This window comes from Pristiophorus japonicus, chromosome 15 (assembly GCF_044704955.1).
Source record: "Pristiophorus japonicus isolate sPriJap1 chromosome 15, sPriJap1.hap1, whole genome shotgun sequence".
NCBI classification, from domain to species: domain Eukaryota; kingdom Metazoa; phylum Chordata; class Chondrichthyes; family Pristiophoridae; genus Pristiophorus; species Pristiophorus japonicus.
The window spans coordinates 31,794,104-31,815,276 of NC_091991.1; the positions used below are offsets into that span (position 1 = coordinate 31,794,104).

General features: G+C 47.2%; 1 protein-coding gene across 1 annotated transcript; it reads right to left on the bottom strand.

The window, feature by feature from the left end:
- Positions 1 to 5,002: 5,002 nt before the first annotated feature.
- kics2 (KICSTOR subunit 2) lies at positions 5,003 to 18,650 on the bottom strand. The gene is made up of 3 exons (XM_070901602.1): positions 18,329 to 18,650; positions 11,017 to 11,305; positions 5,003 to 6,167 (listed from the first exon to the last, which is right to left on the bottom strand). The coding sequence occupies exons 1-3, from the start codon at positions 18,564 to 18,566 to the stop codon at positions 5,351 to 5,353; spliced, it is 1,344 nt and encodes a 447-aa protein (XP_070757703.1). The 5' UTR covers positions 18,567 to 18,650; the 3' UTR covers positions 5,003 to 5,350.
- Between the last annotated feature and the right edge of the window lie 2,523 nt (positions 18,651 to 21,173).

Below are 21,173 nucleotides of genomic sequence, written 5' to 3' on the forward strand. Positions count from 1 at the left end.
CCATACATTCATGGTGTGATTGTAACACACCATCAACCCCATCCACACCCCCAACCACACCCCTATCCCCATCTCCATCCACACCCCCCCCACCCACACACCCCCATCCACACCCCCCCACCCACACACCCCCATCCACACCCCCACCCACACCCCTATCCCCACCTCCATCCACACCCCCCATCCACACCCCCTCCCCACCCACACACCCCCATCCACACCCACTCCTAACCCCATCCACACACCCCCACCCACACCCCTATCCCCACCCACATACCCCCACCCACACCCCCATCCACACACTTCCACCCCCATCCCCACCCACACCACCACCATTCCCCACACCCACGCCCCAATACACACCCCTACCCCCACCCACACCCCCATCCCCATCGCCTCCATCCACACACCTCCACCCCCATCCCCATCCCCCCACCCATACCCACACGCCCATCCCCACCCACACCACCACCCACATCCCCCCCACCCCACCCACATCCCCCCCACCCACACCCCATCCCCACCCCCACCCACACACCCCCATCCACATGCTCATCCCCACCACCCACACCATCTCCTGATGACAGGCAAAGAAATAAAGCTGAGCAAAAGCCTTGGACCGATTTTGTAAAATAAACTGTAAAATTCCTCTCCGACCCTCTAAGGCAAGCTAACATGTTCCAGGAGATCACAGTGACATCTCCCCAATATACCTTCTACACATAGTAACGTTGGCCACATTCTTTTGAATGCGTGTACTGAATCTGCACTTACTGCATTTGCTGGCAACTTGTTCCAGAGACCATCTCTTAACATCTAATCTAGTTCTATGCTGATGTAACATGTCCCCTGGTCCTCCCTAAACTGTCTAGCTTGAATAGGTAAAACAGATACACCGTTTTGGGTACTGTTGAGGGGGATGACTCATCAGAGGAGGGCAGCAGCAGACAAGTCCATGGCACCGTGGGTGGCTCTGCTGCACAGGAGGGCAGGAAAAAGAGTGGGAGAGCTATAGTGATTGGGGATTCTATTGTAAGGGGAATAGATAGACATTTCTGCGGCCGCAACCGAGACTCCAGGATGGTATGTTGCCTCCCTGGTGCAAGGGTCAAGGATGTCTCGGAGCGGGTGCAGGACATTTTGAAGGGGGAGGGTAAACAGTCAGTTGTCGTGGTGCATATAGGTACCAACGATATAGATAAAAAATGGGATGAGGTTCTACAAGACAAATTTAGGGAGCTACGAGCTAAATTAAAAAGAAGAACCTCAAAAGTAGTCATCTCAGGATTGCTACTAGTACAATGTGCTAGTCAGAGTAGGAATCGCAGGATAGCTCAGATGAATATGTGGCTGGAGGAGTGGTGCAGAAGGGAGGGATTCAAATTCCTGGAACATTGGAACCGGTTCTGGGGGAGGTGGGACCAGTACAATCCGGACAGTCTGCACCTGGGCAGGACCGGAGCCAATGTCCTAGGGGTAGTGTTTGCTAGTGCTGTTGGGGAGGGGTTAAACGAATATGCCAAGGGGATGGGAACCTATGTAGGGAGACAGACAGAAGTAGAATGGGGACAGAATCAAAAGATGGAAAGAAGAAAAGTAAAATTGGAGGGCAGAGAAACCCAAGACAAAAAGCAAAACAGGCCACATTACAGCAAAATCTTAAAGGGGCAAAGTGTGTTAAAAAGAAAGCCTGAAGGCTCTGTGCCTCAATGCGAGGAGTATTCGGAATAAGGTGGACGAATTAACTGCGCAGACAGCAGTTAACGGATATGATGTAATTGGCATCACGGAGACATGACTCCAGGATGACCAAGGCTGGGAACTCAACATCCAGGGGTATTCAACATTTAGGAAGGGTAGACAGAAAGGAAAAGGAGGTGGGGTGGCATTGCTGGTTAAAGAGGAAATTAATGTAATAGTAAGGAAGGATATTAGCTTGGATGATGTGGAATCTGTATGGGTGGAGCTGCGGAATACCAAAGGGCAGAAAACGCTAGTGGGAGTTGTGTACAGACCACCAAACAGTAGTAATGAGGTTGGGGACAGCATCAAACAAGAAATTAGGGATGCATGCAATAAAGGTACAGCAGTTATCATGGGGGACTTTAATCTACATATTGACTGGGCTAACCAAACTGGTAGCAATGCGGTGGAGGAGGATTTCCTGGAGTGTATTAGGGATAGTTTTCCAGACCAATATGTCGAGGAACCAACTACAGGGCTGGCCATCCTAGACTGGGTGATGTTTAATGAGAAAGGACTAATTAACAATCTTGTTGTGCGAGGTCCCTTGGGGAAGAGTGACCATAATATGGTAGAATTCTTTATTAAGATGGAGAGTGACACAGTTAATTCAGAGACTAGGGTCTTGAACTTGGGGAAAGGTAACTTCGATGGTATGAGACGTGAATTGGCTAGAATAGACTGGCGAGTGATACTTAAAGGGTTGACAGTGGATAGGCAATGGCAAACATTTAAAGATCACATGGATGAACTTCAACAATTGTACATCCCTGTCTGGAGTAAAAATAAAACGGGGAAGGTTGCTCCAACCATGGCTAACAAGGGAAATTAAGGAGAGTGTTAAATCCAAAGAAGAGGCATATAAATTGGCCAGAAAAAGCAGCAAATCTGAGGACTGGGTGAATGTTGTAATACAGCAGAGGAGGACAAAAGTTTAATTAGGAGGGGGAAAATAGAGTACGAGAGGAAGCTTGCTGGGAACATAAAAACTGACTGAAAAAACTTCTATAGATATGTGAAGAGAAAAAGATTAGTGAAAACAAACTTAGGTCCCTTGCAGTCAGATTGAGGTGAATTTATAATGGGGAATAAAGAAATGGCGGACCAGTTAAACAAATACTTTGGTTCTATTTTCACAAAGGAAAAACAAATAACCTTCCGGAAATACTAGGGGGCCGAGGGTCTAGTGAGAAGGAGGAACTGAAGGATATCCTAATAAAGCGGGAAATTGTGTTAGGGAAATTGATGGGATTGAAGGCCGATAAATCCCTGGGGCCTGATAGTCTGTATCCCAGAGTACTTAAGGAAGTGGCCATGGAAATAGTGGATGCATTGGTGATCATTTTCCAACAGTCTATCGACTCTGGATCAGTTCCTAGGGACTGGAGGGTTGCTAATGTAACACCACTGTTTAAAAAAGGAGGAAGAGAGAAAACGGGTAATTATAGACCGGTTAACCTGACATCAGTAGTGGGGAAAACGTTGGAATCAATTATTAAAGATGAAATAGCAGCGCATTTGAAAAGCAGTGACAGGATCGGTCCAAGTCAGCATGGATTTGTGAAAGGGAAATTATGCTTGACAAATCTTCTGGAATTTTTTGAGGATGTAACTAGTAGAGTGGACAAGGGAGAACCAGTGGATGTGGTGTATTTGGACTTTCAAAAAGCTTTTGACAAGGTCCCACAAAAGAGATTGGTGTGCAAAATCAAAGCACATGGTATTGGGGGTAATGTACTGACGTGGATAGAGGCAGACAGGAAACAGAGAGTCGGGATAAACAGGTCCTTTTCAGAATGGCAAGCAGTGACTAGTGGAGTGCCGCAGGGCTCAGTGCTGGGATTCCAGCTCTTTACAATATACATTAGTGATTTAGATGAAGGAATTGAGTGTAATATCTCCAGTTTGCAGATGACACTAAACTGGTTGCAGAGTGACTTGGACAGGTTAGGTGAGTGGGCAAATGCATGGCAGGTGCAGTATAATGTGGATAAATGTGAGGTTATCCACTTTGGGGGCAAAAACACGAAGGCAGAATATTATCTGAATGACGGCAGATTAGGAAAGGGGGAGGTGCATCGAGACCTGGGTGTCATGGTTCATCAGTCATTGAAAGTTGGCATGTCGGTACAGCAGGCGGTGAAGAAGGCAAATGGTATATTGGCCTTCATAGCTAGAGGATTTGAGTATAGGAGCAGGGAGGTCTTACTGCAGTTGTACAGGGCCTTGGTGAGGCCTCACCTGGAATATTGTGTACAGTTTTGGTCTCCTAATCTGAGGAAGGACGTTCTTGCTATTGAGGGAGTGCAGCGAAGGTTCACCAGACTGATTCCCGGGATGGTGGGACTGACATATGAGGAGAGACTGGATCAACTGAGCTTGTATTCACTGGAGTTTAGAAGAATGAGAGGGGATCTCATAGAAACTTATAAGATTCTGACGGGACTGGACAGGTTAGATGTGGGAAGAATGTTCCCGATGTTGGGGAAGTTCAGAACCAGGGGACACAGTCTTAGGATAAGGGGTAGGCCATTTAGGACTGAGATGAGGAGAAACTTCTTCTCTCAGAGAGTTGTTAACCTGTGGAATTCCCGACCGCAGAGAGTTGTTGATGCCAGTTCATTGGATATATTCAAGAGGGAGTTAGATATGGCCCTTACGGCTAAAGGGATCAAGGGGTATGGAGACAAAGCAGGAAAGGAGTACTGAGGGAATGATCAGCCATGATCTTATTGAATGGTGGTGCAGGCTCGAAGGGCCGAATGGCCTACTCCTGCACCTATTTTCTATGTTTCTATCACAGAAGGAGGCCATTCGGCCCATTATGTTTGTTCCGGCTCTTTCGAAGAGCAATCCAATTAGTCCCACTCCCCCGCTCTTTCCCCATATCCCTGCAATTTTTTCTCCTTCAAAAATTCATCCAATTTCCGACTGAATCCGTATCCACCACCCTATCAGACAGTGCATTCCAAATCCTAACCAATCGTTTATTTAAAGACCTTATTAAAATCTCCTTGAAGTAACCCTAAATGCTTTTCTGGAGCTGTCTCAACTCGCTTCTATAGCTAATGTGGTAACTTTAAACTATTGGACCTCCACCAACCTTTCCCTGGGTCTCCATATCACAGTATTTCAGATGAGGCTGAGCCAAGGCATCATACAGAGACAGAATAGTGTTTCCTATTTTGTATTTAAGTATCCTGGCAATATATCCTAATAGTCCATTTACTTTTCCAATAGCAATTAGGACTAAAGCTCATTCTTTGCATCAAGTTCAAGTGTTTTTATTTCACATTTATAAGTTGCCTGAGGAAAACAGAATCCTCATGTCAGTGGGCATTAGCATTCAAATAACAGCATTCGTACTTGCTAAAGAACAGCTTGCGCATTTCTTAGCCGAGCACGAGTTAACGGACTCAAACATTCCATAGCCATAAAGCAATTACTGGAGTCCCAATTTCCCCACAGTAATGGATGGGGAGGTGAGTCAAGCATGGTGCATTATCCTGCATGTCACTGCCAGCAGAATGCTGCCTACTGCCATCCTTTTCTCATCAGTAGTGATGCATCTTATGACGCAGACTTACTTGCGCCAGAGCTATTGACGTCAGCCCTTCGAACCCGGTTTCAGGCTGGCAAAGGGCTTGGAGTTCTTCAGGGAGCTGGAGAGCTCGTTGAGGAAGGAGAGAAAGTGGGAGTCCTTCTCCGACTTTCTGGAGTCGAAGATGACCACGATGGTGAACTGCGGCTCGGGGCGGGTCAGGAAGTAGGTGCTCTGGACCTTGTCGTCGTAGAAGTGGACGACCTTGTCCAGGGTGTTCAACTCGGCAGCGCGGTCCGTCATAATCATGATCACGTTGGGCCAGTGTATCAAAGGCCGGTCGGTGGGCAGCGAAACGACCGCCGGGTACTGGTCCACCCCTTTGGGGGCTTCCCGGTACGAGTGGGGGTGGTGGTAGCCATGCCCCTGGAAGCTCTCCGACCCCCGGTTGTCAAAGATCAGGGAGACGTTCTCGGCGTCATACTTGCGGATGAAGCTGGAGACCTTGCCGCAGTAGTCCGGGTTGGTCTTGGCGGTCAGGGCCTTCATCTCCGACGGGGTGGTCTGGCGGCCCAGCGCCTCGTGGAAGTAGAAGCTGAACTTGGCCAGGAGGGCGTTCCTCAGTTTGGCCAGCCAGAGGAAGAGGTGGGGTGGCTGCAGGGCCTTCTGGGTCTGGCCCCCAAACAGGTGCTTGCGGGTCTCCCGCTGCTTCTCGAAGGTCTGCCCCCAGGTGTGCAGTTTGGAGTGGGCGCTGTGCAGGTTGAGTAGCGACGGGAGGAACTTCCACTCGCTGATCTCCGCCTGAGCCTTCAGGAGCTGAGTCAGAACGTCCACTTCCAGCTGGAAGCTACTTTCCAAAGGGCTCAGGATGGGGTGGTGGAACCTAAAGAAATAAAAAATGAACACACTTAAAGACCTCTTATGCTTTAGCTCCCCCAGGGCTCTGCTCCCTCTCTCTCTTCGGCAGTCCCCCGGAGTCGAGGATGACTTGCTTCCACACTGAGTTCTCAGGTGACTGATGAGACCAATGCGGGACCTACAGTCTCTGTCACAGGTGGGGCAGACGGTGGTTGAAGGGACGGGTGGATGGGGTGCTTGGGATGTCGTGCGTTCCTTCTGCTGTTCTGCACTATTGGTTTAACATCCCTATGCGGCAAGTGAACATTTGAACAAGTAGGCCAGACAAGGGAAAGGTAGCATAGTGGTTAGGTTACTTAGCAATCCAGAGGCCAGGTCTAACGATCCAGAGATGATCCAGAGACGTGAGTTCAAATCCCACCACGGCAGCTGGGAGAATTTAAATTCAGTTAATTAAATAAGTCTGGAATAAAAAGCTAGTATCGATACTGGTGACCATGAAGCTGCCGGATTGCTGTAAAAACCCATCTGGTTCACTAATGTCCTTTAGGGAAGGAAGTCTGCCGTCCTTACCCAGTCTGGCCTACATGTGACTCCAGAAGCACAGCAATGTAGTTGACTCTTAACTGTCCTCTGCGGTTCAAGAAGGCGGCTTACCACCACTTTCTCAAGGGCAATTAGGGATGGGCAATAAATGCCGGTCTTGCCAGCGCCCACATCCCAGGAACAAATAAAAATAAAACCCCACCAGATAGCCAAAAGTTCAAATCTCAGCCTTGGCTACTCCCTTGAATGTCAATTGAGCGGTGGCTCAGTGGAAGGTTGTGGTTCTGAGTCAGAAGGTTGTGAGTTCAAGCCCCATTCTAGAGGCTGACACTCCAGTTCAGTACTGAGGGAGCGCTGCCTTCTCAGGTGGACGTAGACGATCCCATGCCACTGTTTGAAGTATCCCAGCTAATATTTATCCCTCAACCAACATCACTACAACAGATGATCTGATCATTATCTAATTGCTGTTTGTGATCGAACGGTCATTATCTAATAGCTTGTTCTGTGCAAAATGGCTACCGCTTTCCTATATTACAACAGTGACTACACTGTAAAGCGTTTGGGATGGTCTGAGGTTGTGAAAGGCACTATATAAATATAAGTCTTTTCTTTTCCCCCTTCTCTCCAAAGGGTTGCTCCTAATGTTGCATGTCTCACTCAGCTGGGAGAGAGTTGGGTTAGTGACAGCTCCTCCATGTTGCCCAGAGCCTGGATTATGTGCTCAGGTCTCTGGAGTGGGACTTGAACCCTTGACCATCTGACTCAGAGCCAAGTGCTGCCATTGAGCCACGGCTGACACGGAAGAAAGTAATTCAGAAAAGGCTTTAATGTGAGAGACCTTCCACTATCCGAATCGAACTATCATAATGCAGCATTTGGCAAAGAAACCGTTGCACAATTCAGCACATTTCTTTGATATAGCCACATTATGATGGACAGTAATTTATTTATCAGATCCATTGTGGTTTATAATAGATAGTCATGCTGTTGAAAGCTGAAAGGTCATTCTGCTCCGAGAACGTTGACATAAGCAAAATATCTTACAACACTGAAGCTCGACTTCAAGATACCATTACATCAGGATCCGTGACCTCAATGGACTATCTCATGGTTCAGTACTTTTAAAACATACAAGTGAACAAGCCTCATTGTATAACCTCCTTCCATTCAAAGCTAGGAGTAAACCCATCTCGAACATGCGCACATTTCAAAAATAGCAAATGGTTAAGTAACGAATCCAATAAAAGAGTTGAATTGTGATCGGAACTTGTATCAGCGCACATTGAGATATTACAGATTGTCAACAGTAGGTCTGTACTAACATATACGAACAATGATGGACAGAAGAAGACCCTCTGGTCCATTCAGCCTATCCCCATGCAACAGCAATACCTTGTGCGTGACGGTATAGACACTCCCCACCCTACCCAAAACCATGTGATCTCCTGAAAAAATAAATAAACATAACATAAGAACTAGGAGCAGGAGTAGGCCATTTGGCCCCTCAAGCCTGCTCCGCCATTTAATAATATCATGGCTGATCTGATCTTGGGCTCAGCTCCACTTCCCTGCCCACTCCCCATAACCCTTTACTCTCTTATCGTTCAAAAATCTGTCTATCTCCACCTTGAATATATTCAATGACCCAGTCTCCACAGCTCTCTGGGGTGGAGAATTCCACAGATTTACCACCCTCTGAGAGAAGAAATTCCTCCTCATCTCCTGTGAAATTCCTCTTCATCCCACTTAGGTGATCGGAACGAGTTCAGGAGATCACTCTGGCCCTGATGTTATGCTGTACCTACCCTGTACACATTAAACGCATAATGAAAAGAAAGACTTACATTTATATAGCATCTTTCACAACCACCGGACGTCTCAACGGGCTTTATAGCCAACAAAGTACTTTAGGAGTGTAGTCACTGTTGTAATGTAGGAAACGCAGCAGCCAACTTACGCACAGCAAACTCCCACACACAGCAAGGTGATAATGACCAGATAATCTGTTTTTTTGTGATGTTGATTGAGGGATAAGTATTGGCCAGGACACCGGGGATAACTCTCCTGCTCTTCTTCAAAATAGTGCCATGCGATCTTTTATGTCCAGCTGAGAGGCCAGACGGGGCCGCAGTTTAACGTCTCATCCGAAAGACAGCACCTCCGACAGTGCAGCACTCTCTCAGAACTGCACTGGAGTGTCAACCTAGATTTATGTGCTCAAGTTCTTGGAGTGGAACTTTAATCCACAACATTCTGACTCAGAGGTGAGAGTGCTACCCACTGAGCCACAGCTGACACAGCAGAGTGCAATGCACCATGTGTGGAGTGAGTCAGTCTGTGACACCCCGTGGTCACGCAGCCCGAGACTTCTGCGAGGGTGCACAGTTCACCTGTGACAGAGCAGGTGATGGGACTGAAAGAAAAGTGAAAGGTCAGTGGGCTGCAATTAGCTCAGTGACATTCAGTGTAAGAAACCAGCTTAAACTGACGGCGACCAGTAACAAAGTATCAGGGCTGGAAGGCGCTTTTCTGTGCATGGAACAAGTGCTTATCTGGCTATTAGACTTGAGGAGGACAAATTAGGCTTTGGCCACATTGAATCATTCTCTAATATGCACTGAAGAAAAAGGGAAATCACATTTCCTACATTAAAACAGTGACTACACTCCAAAAGTACTTCATTGGCTGTAAAGCGCTTTGGGACATCGTGAGATGATGAAAGGCTCAAAAGAAATGCAAGTCTTTCACAGAATCATAGAATAGTACAGCATAGCTATTCAGCCCATCGAGTCTGTGCTGCCTCTTTCGAAAAGAGCAATCCAGTTAGTTCCACTTCCCTGCTCTTTTAAACATCCCTGCAATTTTTTCTTCTTCAACTATTTATCCAATTCCCTTTTGAAGGTTTCTATTGAACCTGTATCCACCACACTATTAGGCAGTGCATTCCAAATCCTAACCACTCGATGCGTAAAAAAAAATTTCCTCATGTCGTCTCTGGTTCTTTTGCCAATCATCTTAAATCTGCGTCTTCTCGTTATCGACCCTTCAGTCACTGGAAACAGTTTATCTTTATTTACTCTTTCTATTACTTCTCTATAGTGTCTAAACGCTGCTGTTGGTAAATAATAACTCACTCATGGTTTTTCTTGTGAGGAGGATGCAAAGAGGCTGCAAGGGGATATAGGTTAAGCTAGTGGGCAGGAACAAGACAAATGGAATATAACGTGGAGAAATGTGAAGTTATCCACTTTGGTAGGAAAAATAGAAAAGCAGAGTATTTTTTAAATGCTGAGAGATTGGGAAATGGTCAGGGGGACCTGGGTGTCCTTGTATACAAATCACTGAAAGTTAACATACAGGTACAGCAAGCAAATTAGAAAGCAAATGGTGTGTGGTTTTATTACAAGATCTTTTACTGCAATTATATAGGGCCCTGGTGAGACTGCAGCTGGAGTAGTGTGTACAGTTTTGGTCTCCTTACTGAAGGAAGGATATACTTGCCATAGAGGGAGTGCAACGAAGGTTCACCAGACTGATTCCTGGGATGGGGAAATTGTCCTATGAGGAGAGATTGAGCAGACTAGGCCTACATTCTCTTGAGTTTAGAAGAAAGAGAGATGATCTCATTGAAACATGCAAAATTCTTACAAGGCTTGACAGGGTAGATGCAGGGAGGATGTTTGTTCTGGCTGGAGAGTCTAGAACCAGGGGTCACTGTCTCAGAATAAGGGGTCAGCCATTTAGGATTGAGTTGAGGAGAAATTGTGTCACTCAGAGGGTGGTGAATCTTTGGAATTCTCAACATCCAGAGGGCTGTGGAGGCTCAGACTTTGAATATAATCAGGATAGAGATCAGTAGACTTTTGGATATTAAGGGAATCAAGAGATATGGGGATAGTGCAGGAAAGTGGAGTTACATAAGAACATAAGAAATAGGAGCAGGAGTCGGCCATTTGGCCCCTCGAGCCTGCTCTGCCATTCAATAAGATCATGGCTGATCTGATCCTGGCCTCAACTCCACTTCCCTGCCCACTTCCCATAACGCTTAACTCCCTTATCATTCAAAAATCTGTCTATCTTCACCTTAAATATATTCAATGACCCAGCCTCCACAGCTCTCTGGGGCAAAGAATTCCAAAAATTCACAACCCTCTGAGAGAAGAAATTCTTCCTCATTGGTTGAGGTAGAAGATCAGCCATGATCTTATTGAGTGGCGGAGCAGGCTCGAGGGGCCGAATGGCCTACTCCTGCTCCTATTTCTTATGTTCTTTGATAATTAATTCACCTCCCGTCACCTCAGAACAGGCCTGGGCCTCCCACTGACCTGGAGCTATATTTCTGCAGAATGGATTCCAGCGCGTGCACCACCTCCATTGAATGGATGGACTTCTGCGTGCTGAGGGAATACATCTTCTCGTAGAAGTCGGCAATCTCCATTCGGGCCTGAATGAAGAAGCAAAGCTGCTCAGAGAGGTGGGAGAGAAGCTCTTCCAGATGAGGAGACGTCCCAGCCGCTGAGCTCCGTGCAGTGGTGACCAACTTGCGCAGCTCGTTATGGAGGGACGTGTAGATAGTTCGTATGGAATCCTTCCGACTGAAGAATGACTGCCCACCTGCGGATTTAGAGATTGTACATGGGGGAGAAAAAAAAAAATCACCTCAGGATTTATTGGTGACAACTTATATTGATGGCCTCTAGTTTTGGTCTCCCACCCACAAGTAGAAACATCTTCTCCATGTCTACCCTATCAAAACCTTTCATCATTTTAAAGACCTCTCTTATGTCACCTCTCAGCTTTCCCTTTTCTAGAGAAATGAGCCCGTTAGTTCAGTCTTCCCTGATAGGTATAACCTCTCAGTCTGGTATCAAGCAAAAGCAAAACTTGAAAAGTCTCAGACACAAATAGACTAACTTATTGTCTTTAGTGCTGAAAACAATTCTTAAGTAAATTACAGAAAATGCTGGAAATACCCAGCAGGTCAGGCAGCATCTATGGAGAGAGAGAAACAGAGTTAACGTTTCAGGTCAATGACCCTTCGTCAGAACTCTTAAATAAATTAGTCAGCGTCAGAAGGATCTGCGTGACTCGGGCACTTAATACCACCACCCTTTCACTTCTGTAACCTGCGTTTGAATCCACTAGATGTTGTTCTGCTCTCGGGAGTGAGCTGGGAAAAAAAACTTGAAGGTTAAATCTAGCAAATGTGACTGAAGTGCGTTGTTCATAAGCTCTTAATCATAAAAACATAAGAAATAGGAACAGGAGTAGGCCATACGGCCCCTCGAGCCTGCTCAGCCATTCAATAAGATCAAGGCTGATCTGATCATGGACTCAGCTCCACTTCCCCGCCCGCTCCCCATAACCCCTTATCGTTTAAGAAACTGTCGATTTCTGTCTTAAATTTATTCAATGTCCCAGCTTCCACAGCTCTCTGAGGCAGAAAATTTCACAGATTTACAACCCTCTGAAAGAAGAAATTTCTCATCTTTTTTTAAATGGGCGGCCCCTTATTCTAAGATCATGCCCTCTAGTTCTAGTCTCCCCCATCAGTGGAAACATCCTCTCTGCATCCACCTTGTCAAGCCCCCTCATAATCTTATACGTTTCGATAAAATCACCTCTCATTCTTCTGAATTCCAATGAGTAGAGGCCCAACCTACTCAACCTTTCCTCATAAGTCAACCCCCTCATCCCTGGAATCAACCTAGTGAACCTTCTCTGAACTGCCTCCAAAGCTAGTATATCCTTTTGTAAATATGGAAACCAAAACTGCACGCAGTATTCCAGGTGTGGCCTCACCAATGCCTTATATAGGTGTAGCAAGACTTCCCTGCTTTTATACTCCATCCCCTTTGCAATAAAGATACCATTGGCCTTCCTGATCACTTGCTGTACCTGCCTACTATCCTTTTGCGTTTCACACACAAGTACCCCCAGGTCCCACTGTATTGCGGCATTTTGCAATCTTTCTCCATTTAAATAATAACTTGCTCTTTGAGTTTTTTCTGCCAAAGTGCATGACCTCACACTTTCCAACAAAGTCCATCTGCCGAATTTTTTCCCACTCACTTAGCCTGTCTATGTCCTTTTGCAGATTTTTTGTGTCCTCCTCACACATTGCTTTTCCTCCCATCTTTGTATCGTCGTAAACTTGGCTACATTACACTCAGTTCCTTCTTCCAAGTCGTTAATATAGATTGTAAATAGTTGGGGTCCCAGCACTGATCCCTGCGGCACCCAACTAGTTATTGGTTGCCAACCAGAGAATGAACCATTCTGGCTAACTGGTCTATAGCTTCCTGCTTTTTGTCTGCCCCCTTTTTTAAATAGGGGCGTTACATTTGCAGTTTTCCAAACTGCTGGGACCTGCCCAGAATCCAGGGAATTTTGGTAAATTACAACCAATGCATCCACAATCCCTGCCGCTACTTCTCTTAAAGGGTTTGATTAGGGCAGGGAAAATGGAGTATGAGAAGAAGCTTGCAGGGAACATTAAGACGAATTGCAAAAGTTTCTATAGATATGTAAAGAGAAAAAGGTTAGTAAAGACAAATGTAGGTCCCCTGCAGTCAGAATCAGGGGAAGTCATAACGGGGAACAAAGAAATGGCGGACCAATTGAACAAGTACTTTGGTTCGGTATTCACGAAGGAGGACACGAACAACCTTCCGGTTATAAAAGGGGTCGGGGGGTCTAGTAAGGAGGAGGAACTGAGGGAAATCCTTATTAGCCGGGAAATTGTGTTGGGGAAATTGATGGGATTGAAGGCCGATAAATCCCCAGGGCCTGATGGACTGCATCCCAGAGTACTTAAGGAGGTGGCCTTGGAAATAGTGGATGCGTTGACAGTCATTTTCCAACATTCCATTGACTCTGGATCAGTTCCTATGGAGTGGAGGGTAGCCAATGTAACCCCACTTTTTAAAAAAGGAGGGAGAGAGAAAACAGGGAATTATAGACCGGTCAGCCTGACATCGGTAGTGGGTAAAATGATGGAATCAATTATTAAGGATGTCATAGCAGTGCATTTGGAAAGAGGTGACATGATAGGTCCAAGTCAGCATGGATTTGTGAAAGGGAAATCATGCTTGACAAATCTTCTGGAATTTTTTGAGGATGTTTCCAGTAGAGTGGATAAGGGAGAACCAGTTGATGTGGTATATTTGGACTTTCAGAAGGCGTTCGACAAGGTCCCACACAAGAGATTGATGTGCAAAGTTAGAGCACATGGGATTGGGGGTAGTGTACTGACATGGATTGAGAACTGGTTGTCAGACAGGAAGCAAAGAGTAGGAGTAAATGGGTACTTTTCAGAATGGCAGGCAGTGACTAGTGGGGTACCGCAAGGTTCTGTGCTGGGGCCCCAGCTGTTTACACTGTACATTAATGATTTAGATGAGGAGATTAAATGTAGTATCTCCAAATTTGCGGATGACACTAAGTTGGGTGGCAGTGTGAGCTGCGAGGAGGATGCTGTGAGGCTGCAGAGCGACTTGGATAGGTTAGGTGAGTGGGCAAATGCATGGCAGATGAAGTATAATGTGGATAAATGTGAGGTTATCCACTTTGGTGGTTAAAACAGAGAGACAGACTATTATCTGAATGGTGACAGATTAGGAAAAGGGGAGGTGCAAAGAGACCTGGGTGTCATGGTACATCAGTCATTGAAGGTTGGCATGCAGGTGCAGCAGGCGGTTAAGAAAGCAAATGGCATGTTGGCCTTCATAGCAAGGGGATTTGAGTACAGGGGCAGGGAGGTGTTGCTACAGTTGTACAGGGCATTGGTGAGGCCACACCTGGAGTATTGTGTACAGTTTTGGTCTCCTAACCTGAGGAAGGACATTCTTGCTATTGAGGGAGTGCAGCGAAGGTTCACCAGACTGATTCCCGGGATGGCGGGACTGACCTATCAAGAAAGACTGGATCAACTGGGCTTGTATTCACTGGAGTTCAGAAGAATGAGAGGGGACCTCATAGAAACATATAAAATTCTGACGGGGTTAGACAGGTTAGATGCAGGAAGAATGTTCCCAATGTTGGGGAAGTCCAGAACCAGGGGTCACAGTCTAAGGATAAGGGGTAAGCCATTTAGGACCGAGATGCGGAGGAACTTCTTCACCCAGAGAGTGGTGAACCTGTGGAATTCTCTACCACAGAAAGTTGTTGAGGCCAATTCACTAAATATATTCAAAAAGGAGTTAGATGAGGTCCTTACTGCTAGGGGGATCAAGGGGTATGGCGAGAAAGCAGGAATGGGGTACTGAAGTTGAATGTTCAGCCATGAACTCATTGAATGGCGGTGCAGGCTAGAAGGGCCGAATGGCCTACTCCTGCACCTATTTTCTATGTTTCTATGTTTCTAAAACCCTAGGATGCAAGCCATAAGGTCCAGGGGATTTATCTGCCTTTAGTCCCATTATCTTACTGAGTACCACCTCCTTAGTGATTGTGATTGTGTTAAGTTCCTCCCCCCCCTATAGCCCCTTGGTTATCCACTGTTAGAATATTGTTAGTGTCCTCTACTGTAAAGACTGATACAAAATATTTGTTCAGAATTTCTGCTATCTCCATGTTCTCCATTACTAATTCCTCGGTCTCGTCCTCTAAGGGACCAACATTTACTTTAGCCACTAATTTCCTTTTTATATACCTATATAAACTCTTGCTATCTACTTTTATATTTTGTGCTAGTTTACTTTCATAGTCGAGCTTCCCTTTCTTAATCATTTTTTTAGTCGTTCTTTGCTGGCTTTTAAAAGCTTCCCAGTCTTCTGCCCTCCCACTAGTTTTGGCCACTTTGTATGCCCTTGTGTTTAATTAGATACCGTCCTTAATTTCCTTAGTTAGCCACAGATGGCTATCTTTTCTCTTACACCCATTCCTCTTCACTGGAATATATTTTTCTTGAGAGTTGTGAAATATCTCCTTAAATGTACACCACTGTTCATCAACCGTACTACACTTTAATCTATTTTCCCAGTCCACTTTACCCTACTCTGCCCTCAAACCTTTGTAGTCTCCTTTATTTAAGCTTAGTACGCTGGTTAAAGATCCAACTTTCTCACCCTCCATCTGGATTTGAAATTCAACCATGATATGATCACTCATTCCAAGGGGATCCTTTACTAGGAGATTTGTTTATTGATCCTGTCTCATTACACAGGACCAGATCTAAGATAGCCTGCCCCCTGGTTGGTTCCGTTAATACTGCTCAAGGAACCCATCCCTTATGCACTCTATGAATTCCTCCTCAAAGCTACCCTGGCCAATTTGATTTGTCCAATCAATATGGAGGTTAAAATCACCCATGATTATTGCTGTTCCCTTTTTACAAGCCCCCGCTATTTCCTAGATTATACTCCAACCAACAGAGTTGCTACTGTTAGGGGGCCTATAGACTACGCCCACTTTTTCCCCTTATTGTTCCTTATCTCCATCCAAACTGTTTCAACACCCTTATCATTACTTGGAGGTGTTGTCACTAGGCAGAGTGGTGCCAATATAATAAAGGAAATGTCGCACTTTAGCCTTGGAATGCTTTGCACGATGCTCCTAATTCACTGCCTGAAGTGGCTCCATTTACTAGCACCAGTCCACCAGCCATCAGTAATTCACCCACGAGCTTAAAATGCTCACTCCAGACTCAACCAAAGTATGGAAGTGTAAAATTTATAACTGTATGCTAAGATGGCAGCTTTGACAGTTCAGCACTCCCCTCAGTACTGCACTGGAGTGTCACTTTTGTGTGAGGACCCCTCTGTGGAAATATGCAGGCTATGGCAACATAAAATGGAAAGACTCCCAAGAGTAAGGTTAAGGTGCCTTGAATATAAAATGAATTACCAATTGAAATTTGATTAGTCATGCTTCCTTAGCATCACCAGTAACTAGAATATACTAATCATAAGGATACAGACAAAATGTAATCAATGGGATAGAATATACTAATCAACACCATACAGACAAAATGTAATCAAGGAAATGGGACAGATTGTAACTAGAATAACCCAATCACCAGGGCACAGACAAATGTGTAGTCAAAGGAGATGGGCCAGATTATAGAATAGTATCAACCAGGAGGGGAAACCCCACCTAGGCAGCGAGAACCTAGGAGCAACACTCGGCAGAAGTAGGCACCAGGGAAAAGACCCTTGATGGAACAGATCATCCAGGGACCTATTGGGTAAAGTATAAGTGATGAGTCTTGTATTTCTTCTGTATTAAACAAACATTAACGGTATCACCATTGTCTAGTGTGTCATTTGGTATTTAACTCAAGAATTGTCGCAGGCAACTACTAGTCACACAACTAGCGAAATTGCTGTTCGAGCAACACCTGCAAATATTAACACGCTCCTGGGGACGTCCTGCAAATAGTAACACAATCTCAGGAACTGCCAAGACCAATTTATAGAAGACTGTTCTTAGCTAGCCAACGGGAAATATTACAGGAAATATTTAGCGTGCACACAAAGATGGGCAGAGTTGGGCTCCAGCACACAGGTTCAAGGCATAGAGACAATCCAGGGCCCTGCTCACCCCAGCTCATGTGTGTATGCAGCGTGTACATGCATAGAGACACACACGTGCACACTCAGTGCCAGCAACAGATAGGGCATGTGACACAGCAAGGTCAGATGCACAGGAGATACTCTCCATCTCAGACACATAGGGACTGACCCCCAGCTTAAACACACAGAATACAGAGGCCATTGTCTCTCAGACACACAGAGGGAAAATATACCACTCCACCCCCTTCCTCTCTGCTCAGACACCCACAGACGACAGACCCCACAGCCCCGCCGAGCTCACACATCACAAACAGCAACAGCCCCTTCACACTGTCTGCTTCCATCTATCTGCTTCTCAATGCCCCCTTTCCTCCCCTCCCCATGCCCCCTGCACGGCATCCTTCTCCCCATAGCCCTTTCCTCCCTCTCCCCATCCCCTCGACCTTCCCTTTCCCCCTGCTCTTCCCCGTCTCCCCATGCCCCCTGACCTTCTCCCCTTCCCGCTGCCCCTAGTTACCCAGTTCCTGGCCCTAGTTGCATGGTTCCAGCCCCTAGTTATCCAGTTGCTGCCCCTAGTTACCGCCCCTAGTCACCCAGTTCCCGGCCCTAGTCACCCAGTTGCTGCCCCTAGTTACCCAGTTGCTGCCCCTAGTTACCCAGTTGCAGTTCCCGGCCCTAGTTACCCAGTTGCTGCCCCTAGTTACCCAGTTCCCGGCCCTAGTTACCCAGTTGCTGCCCCTAGTTACCCAGTTCCCAGCCCTAGTTACCCAGTTGCTGCCCCTAGTTACCCAGTTCCAGCCCCTAGTTACTCAGTTGCTGCCCCTAGTTACCCAGTTGCTGCCCCTAGTTACATAGTTCCTGTCCGTAGTTACCAGTTCCTGTCCCTAGTTACCAAGTTCCTGTCCCTAGTTACCAGTTGCTGCCCCTAGTTACCCAGTTCCAGCCCCTAGTTGCACAGTTCCTGTCCCTAGTTACCAGTTGCTGCCCCTAGTTACCCAGTTCCAGCCAGTTCCTGTCCCTAGTTACCAGTTGCTGCCCCTAGTTACCCAGTTCCAGCCCCTAGTTACACAGTTCCTGTCCCTAGTTACCAGTTGCTGCCCCTAGTTACCAGCCCCCCCATTACCCAGTTTCTGTCCCAGGAAGCCCATGCTGTGATAGGCTTTCTCCGCGGCCGCCAGGTGAGCGAGTGCGGCCAGGATGGCGGCCCAGGCCGGGCCCGCGCTCTTGCTGCTCTCTTTCTCCCGCTCCACGTAGTCCTTGGCCCGGTCGTGCGAGAAGATGCCGAGCTGAGAGAAGAAGGTCTCCAGCACCGCCTGCTCCACCGGCACCGGGCCCGAGGCCTGGGCCTGGATCTCGCTCATCCCCCGGCCCCCGGGATCGGACAGCCTCCGCGGGCCCGAGTCAGAGGCGCGGCCCGGGACACACGACACTTCCGCAGGGGGAGGGACCGCGGCTGGAGCCAGGAGGAGGGGAGCCTGTCCCTGGGCCTAACCTGTCTCTAACACTTCTCACTCACCCCAGGAGGGGTTATATCCCCTTTTCACCCCATGAGTGAATAACCTCATTCTCAATACACCCACATGATGGGTAAAACCCTCTTCGCACTCACCCAGGAGGGGTTAAACCCCCTTCGCACTCACCCAGGAGGGGTTAAACCCCCTTCGCACTCACCCAGGAGGGGTAAAACCCTCTTCGCACTCACCCAGGAGGGGTAATACCCTTTCACACTCACCCAGGAGGGGTTAAACCCCCTTCTACTCACCCAGGAGGGGTAAAACACTCTTCGCACTCACCCAGGAGGGGTTAAACCCCCTTCGCACTCCTAAAACCCCTTCGCACTCACCCAGGAGGGGTTAAACCCCCTTCTACTCACCCAGGAGGGGTAAAACCCCCTTCGCACTCACCCAGGAGAGGTTAAACCCCCTTCGCACTCACCCAGGAGGGGTAAAACCCTCTTCGCACTCACCCAGGAGGGGTAATACCCTTTCACACTCACCCAGGAGGGGTTAAACCCCCTTCTACTCACCCAGGAGGGGTAAAACACTCTTCGCACTCACCCAGGAGGGGTTAAACCCCCTTCGCACTCCTAAAACCCCTTCGCACTCACCCAGGAGGGGTAAAACTCCTTTCACACTCATCCAGCAGGGGTTAAACCCCCTTCACACTCACCCAGGAGGGGTAAAACCCCTTTCACACTCACCCAGGAGGGGTTTAACCCCCTTCGCACTCCTAAACCCCCTTCGCACTCACCCAGGAGGGGTAAAACCCCTTTCACACTCACCCAGGAGGGGTTAAACCCCCTTCGCACTCACTCAGGAGGGGTAAAACCCCTTTCACACTCACCCAGGAGGGGTTAAACCCCCTTCGCACTCACCCAGGAGGGGTAAAACTCTCTGCACTCACCCAGGAGGGGTTAAACCCCCTTCACACTCACCCAGGAGGGGTTTAAACCCCCTTCACACTCACCCAGGAGGGGTTAAACCCCTCTTTTTGCTCACCCAGGAGGGGTAACCCCATTCTCACTAACCACCGAGCGGAGTTAAACCCCCTTCTCACTAACCACTGAGAGGGTTAAACCCCCTTCTCATTAATCCCAGGATGGGTAACCCCTCTTCTCACTAATGCTAGGAAAGGTAACCCCCTTCTCACTAACCTAAGAGCAGGTAACCCCTCCTCACTGCCATCTGTTCAATCCTCTCTATATTGGCTGCTGTCTACCAAGTATTGAGGAGAATAACAAGACCCATCAAGTCTGCCTCATGGGACATTCCTGAAGCCCATATAATAAAAGAATTGCAAATGCTGGCAATTGGAAACAAAAACAGAAAATTGTTGGAAACATAGAAACATAGAAAATAGGTGCAGCAGCAGGCCATTCAGCCCTTCTAGCCTGCACCGCCATTCAATGAGTTCATGGCTGAACATGAAACTTCAGTACCCCCTTCCTGCTTTCTTGCCATAACCCTTGATCCCCCGAGTAGTAAGGACTTCATCTAACTCCCTTTTGAATATATTTAGTGAATTGGCCTCAACTACTTTCTGTGGTAGAGAATTCCACAGGTTCACCACTCTCTGGATGAAGAAGTTTCTCCTCATCTCGGTCCTAAATGGCTTACCCCTTATCCTCAGACTGTGACCCCTGGTTCTGGACTTCCCCAACATTGGGAACATTCTTCCTGCATCTAACCTGTTTAAACCCGTCAGAATTTTAAACGTTTCCATGAGGTCCCCTCTCATTCTTCTGAACTCCAGTGAATACAAGCCCAGTTGATCCAGTCTTTCTTGATAGGTCAGTCCCACCATCCCGGGAATCAGTCTGGTGAATCTTCGCTGCACTCCCTCAATAGCAAGAATGTCCTTCCTCAAGTTAGGAGACCAAAACTGTACACAATACTCCAGGTGTGGCCTCACCAAGGCCTTGTACAACTGTAGCAACACCTCCCTGCCCCTGTACTCAAATCCCCTCGCTATGAAGGCCAACATGCCATTTGCTTTCTTAACCGCCTGCTGTACCTGCATGCCAACCTTCAATGACTGATGTACCATGACACCCAGGTCTCATTGCACCTTCCCTTTTTCTAATCTGTCACCATTCAGATAATAGTCTGTCTCTCTGTTTTTACCACCAAAGTGGATAACCTCACATTTATCCACATTATACTTCATCTGCCATGCATTTCCCCACTCACCTAACCTATCCAAGTCACTCTGCAGCCTAATAGCATCCTCCTCGCAGCTCACACTGCCACCCAACTTAGTGTCATCCGCAAATTTGGAGATACTGCATTTAATCCCCTCGTCTAAATCATTATTGTACAATGTAAATAGCTGGGGCCCCAGCACAGAACCTTGCGGCACCCCACTAGTCACTGCCTGCCATTCTGAAAAGTACCCGTTTACTCCTACTCTTTGCTTCCTGTCTGACAACCAGTTCTCAATGCACGTCAGCACACTACCCCCAATCCCAT

Bases quoted from the DNA above. Each gene is read 5' to 3' on its own strand.
- kics2 (XM_070901602.1), bottom strand. From the start codon at position 18,566: ATGAGCGAGATCCAGGCCCAGGCCTCGGGCCCGGTGCCGGTGGAGCAG. The intron at 11,306-18,328 runs GTAATGGGGGGG...CTAAATCCGCAG, and splicing joins CTTCCTGGGACAGAAACTGG to GTGGGCAGTCATTCTTCAGT. The intron at 6,168-11,016 runs GTCAGTGGGAGG...TTATTTCTTTAG, and splicing joins CTGCAGAAATATAGCTCCAG to GTTCCACCACCCCATCCTGA.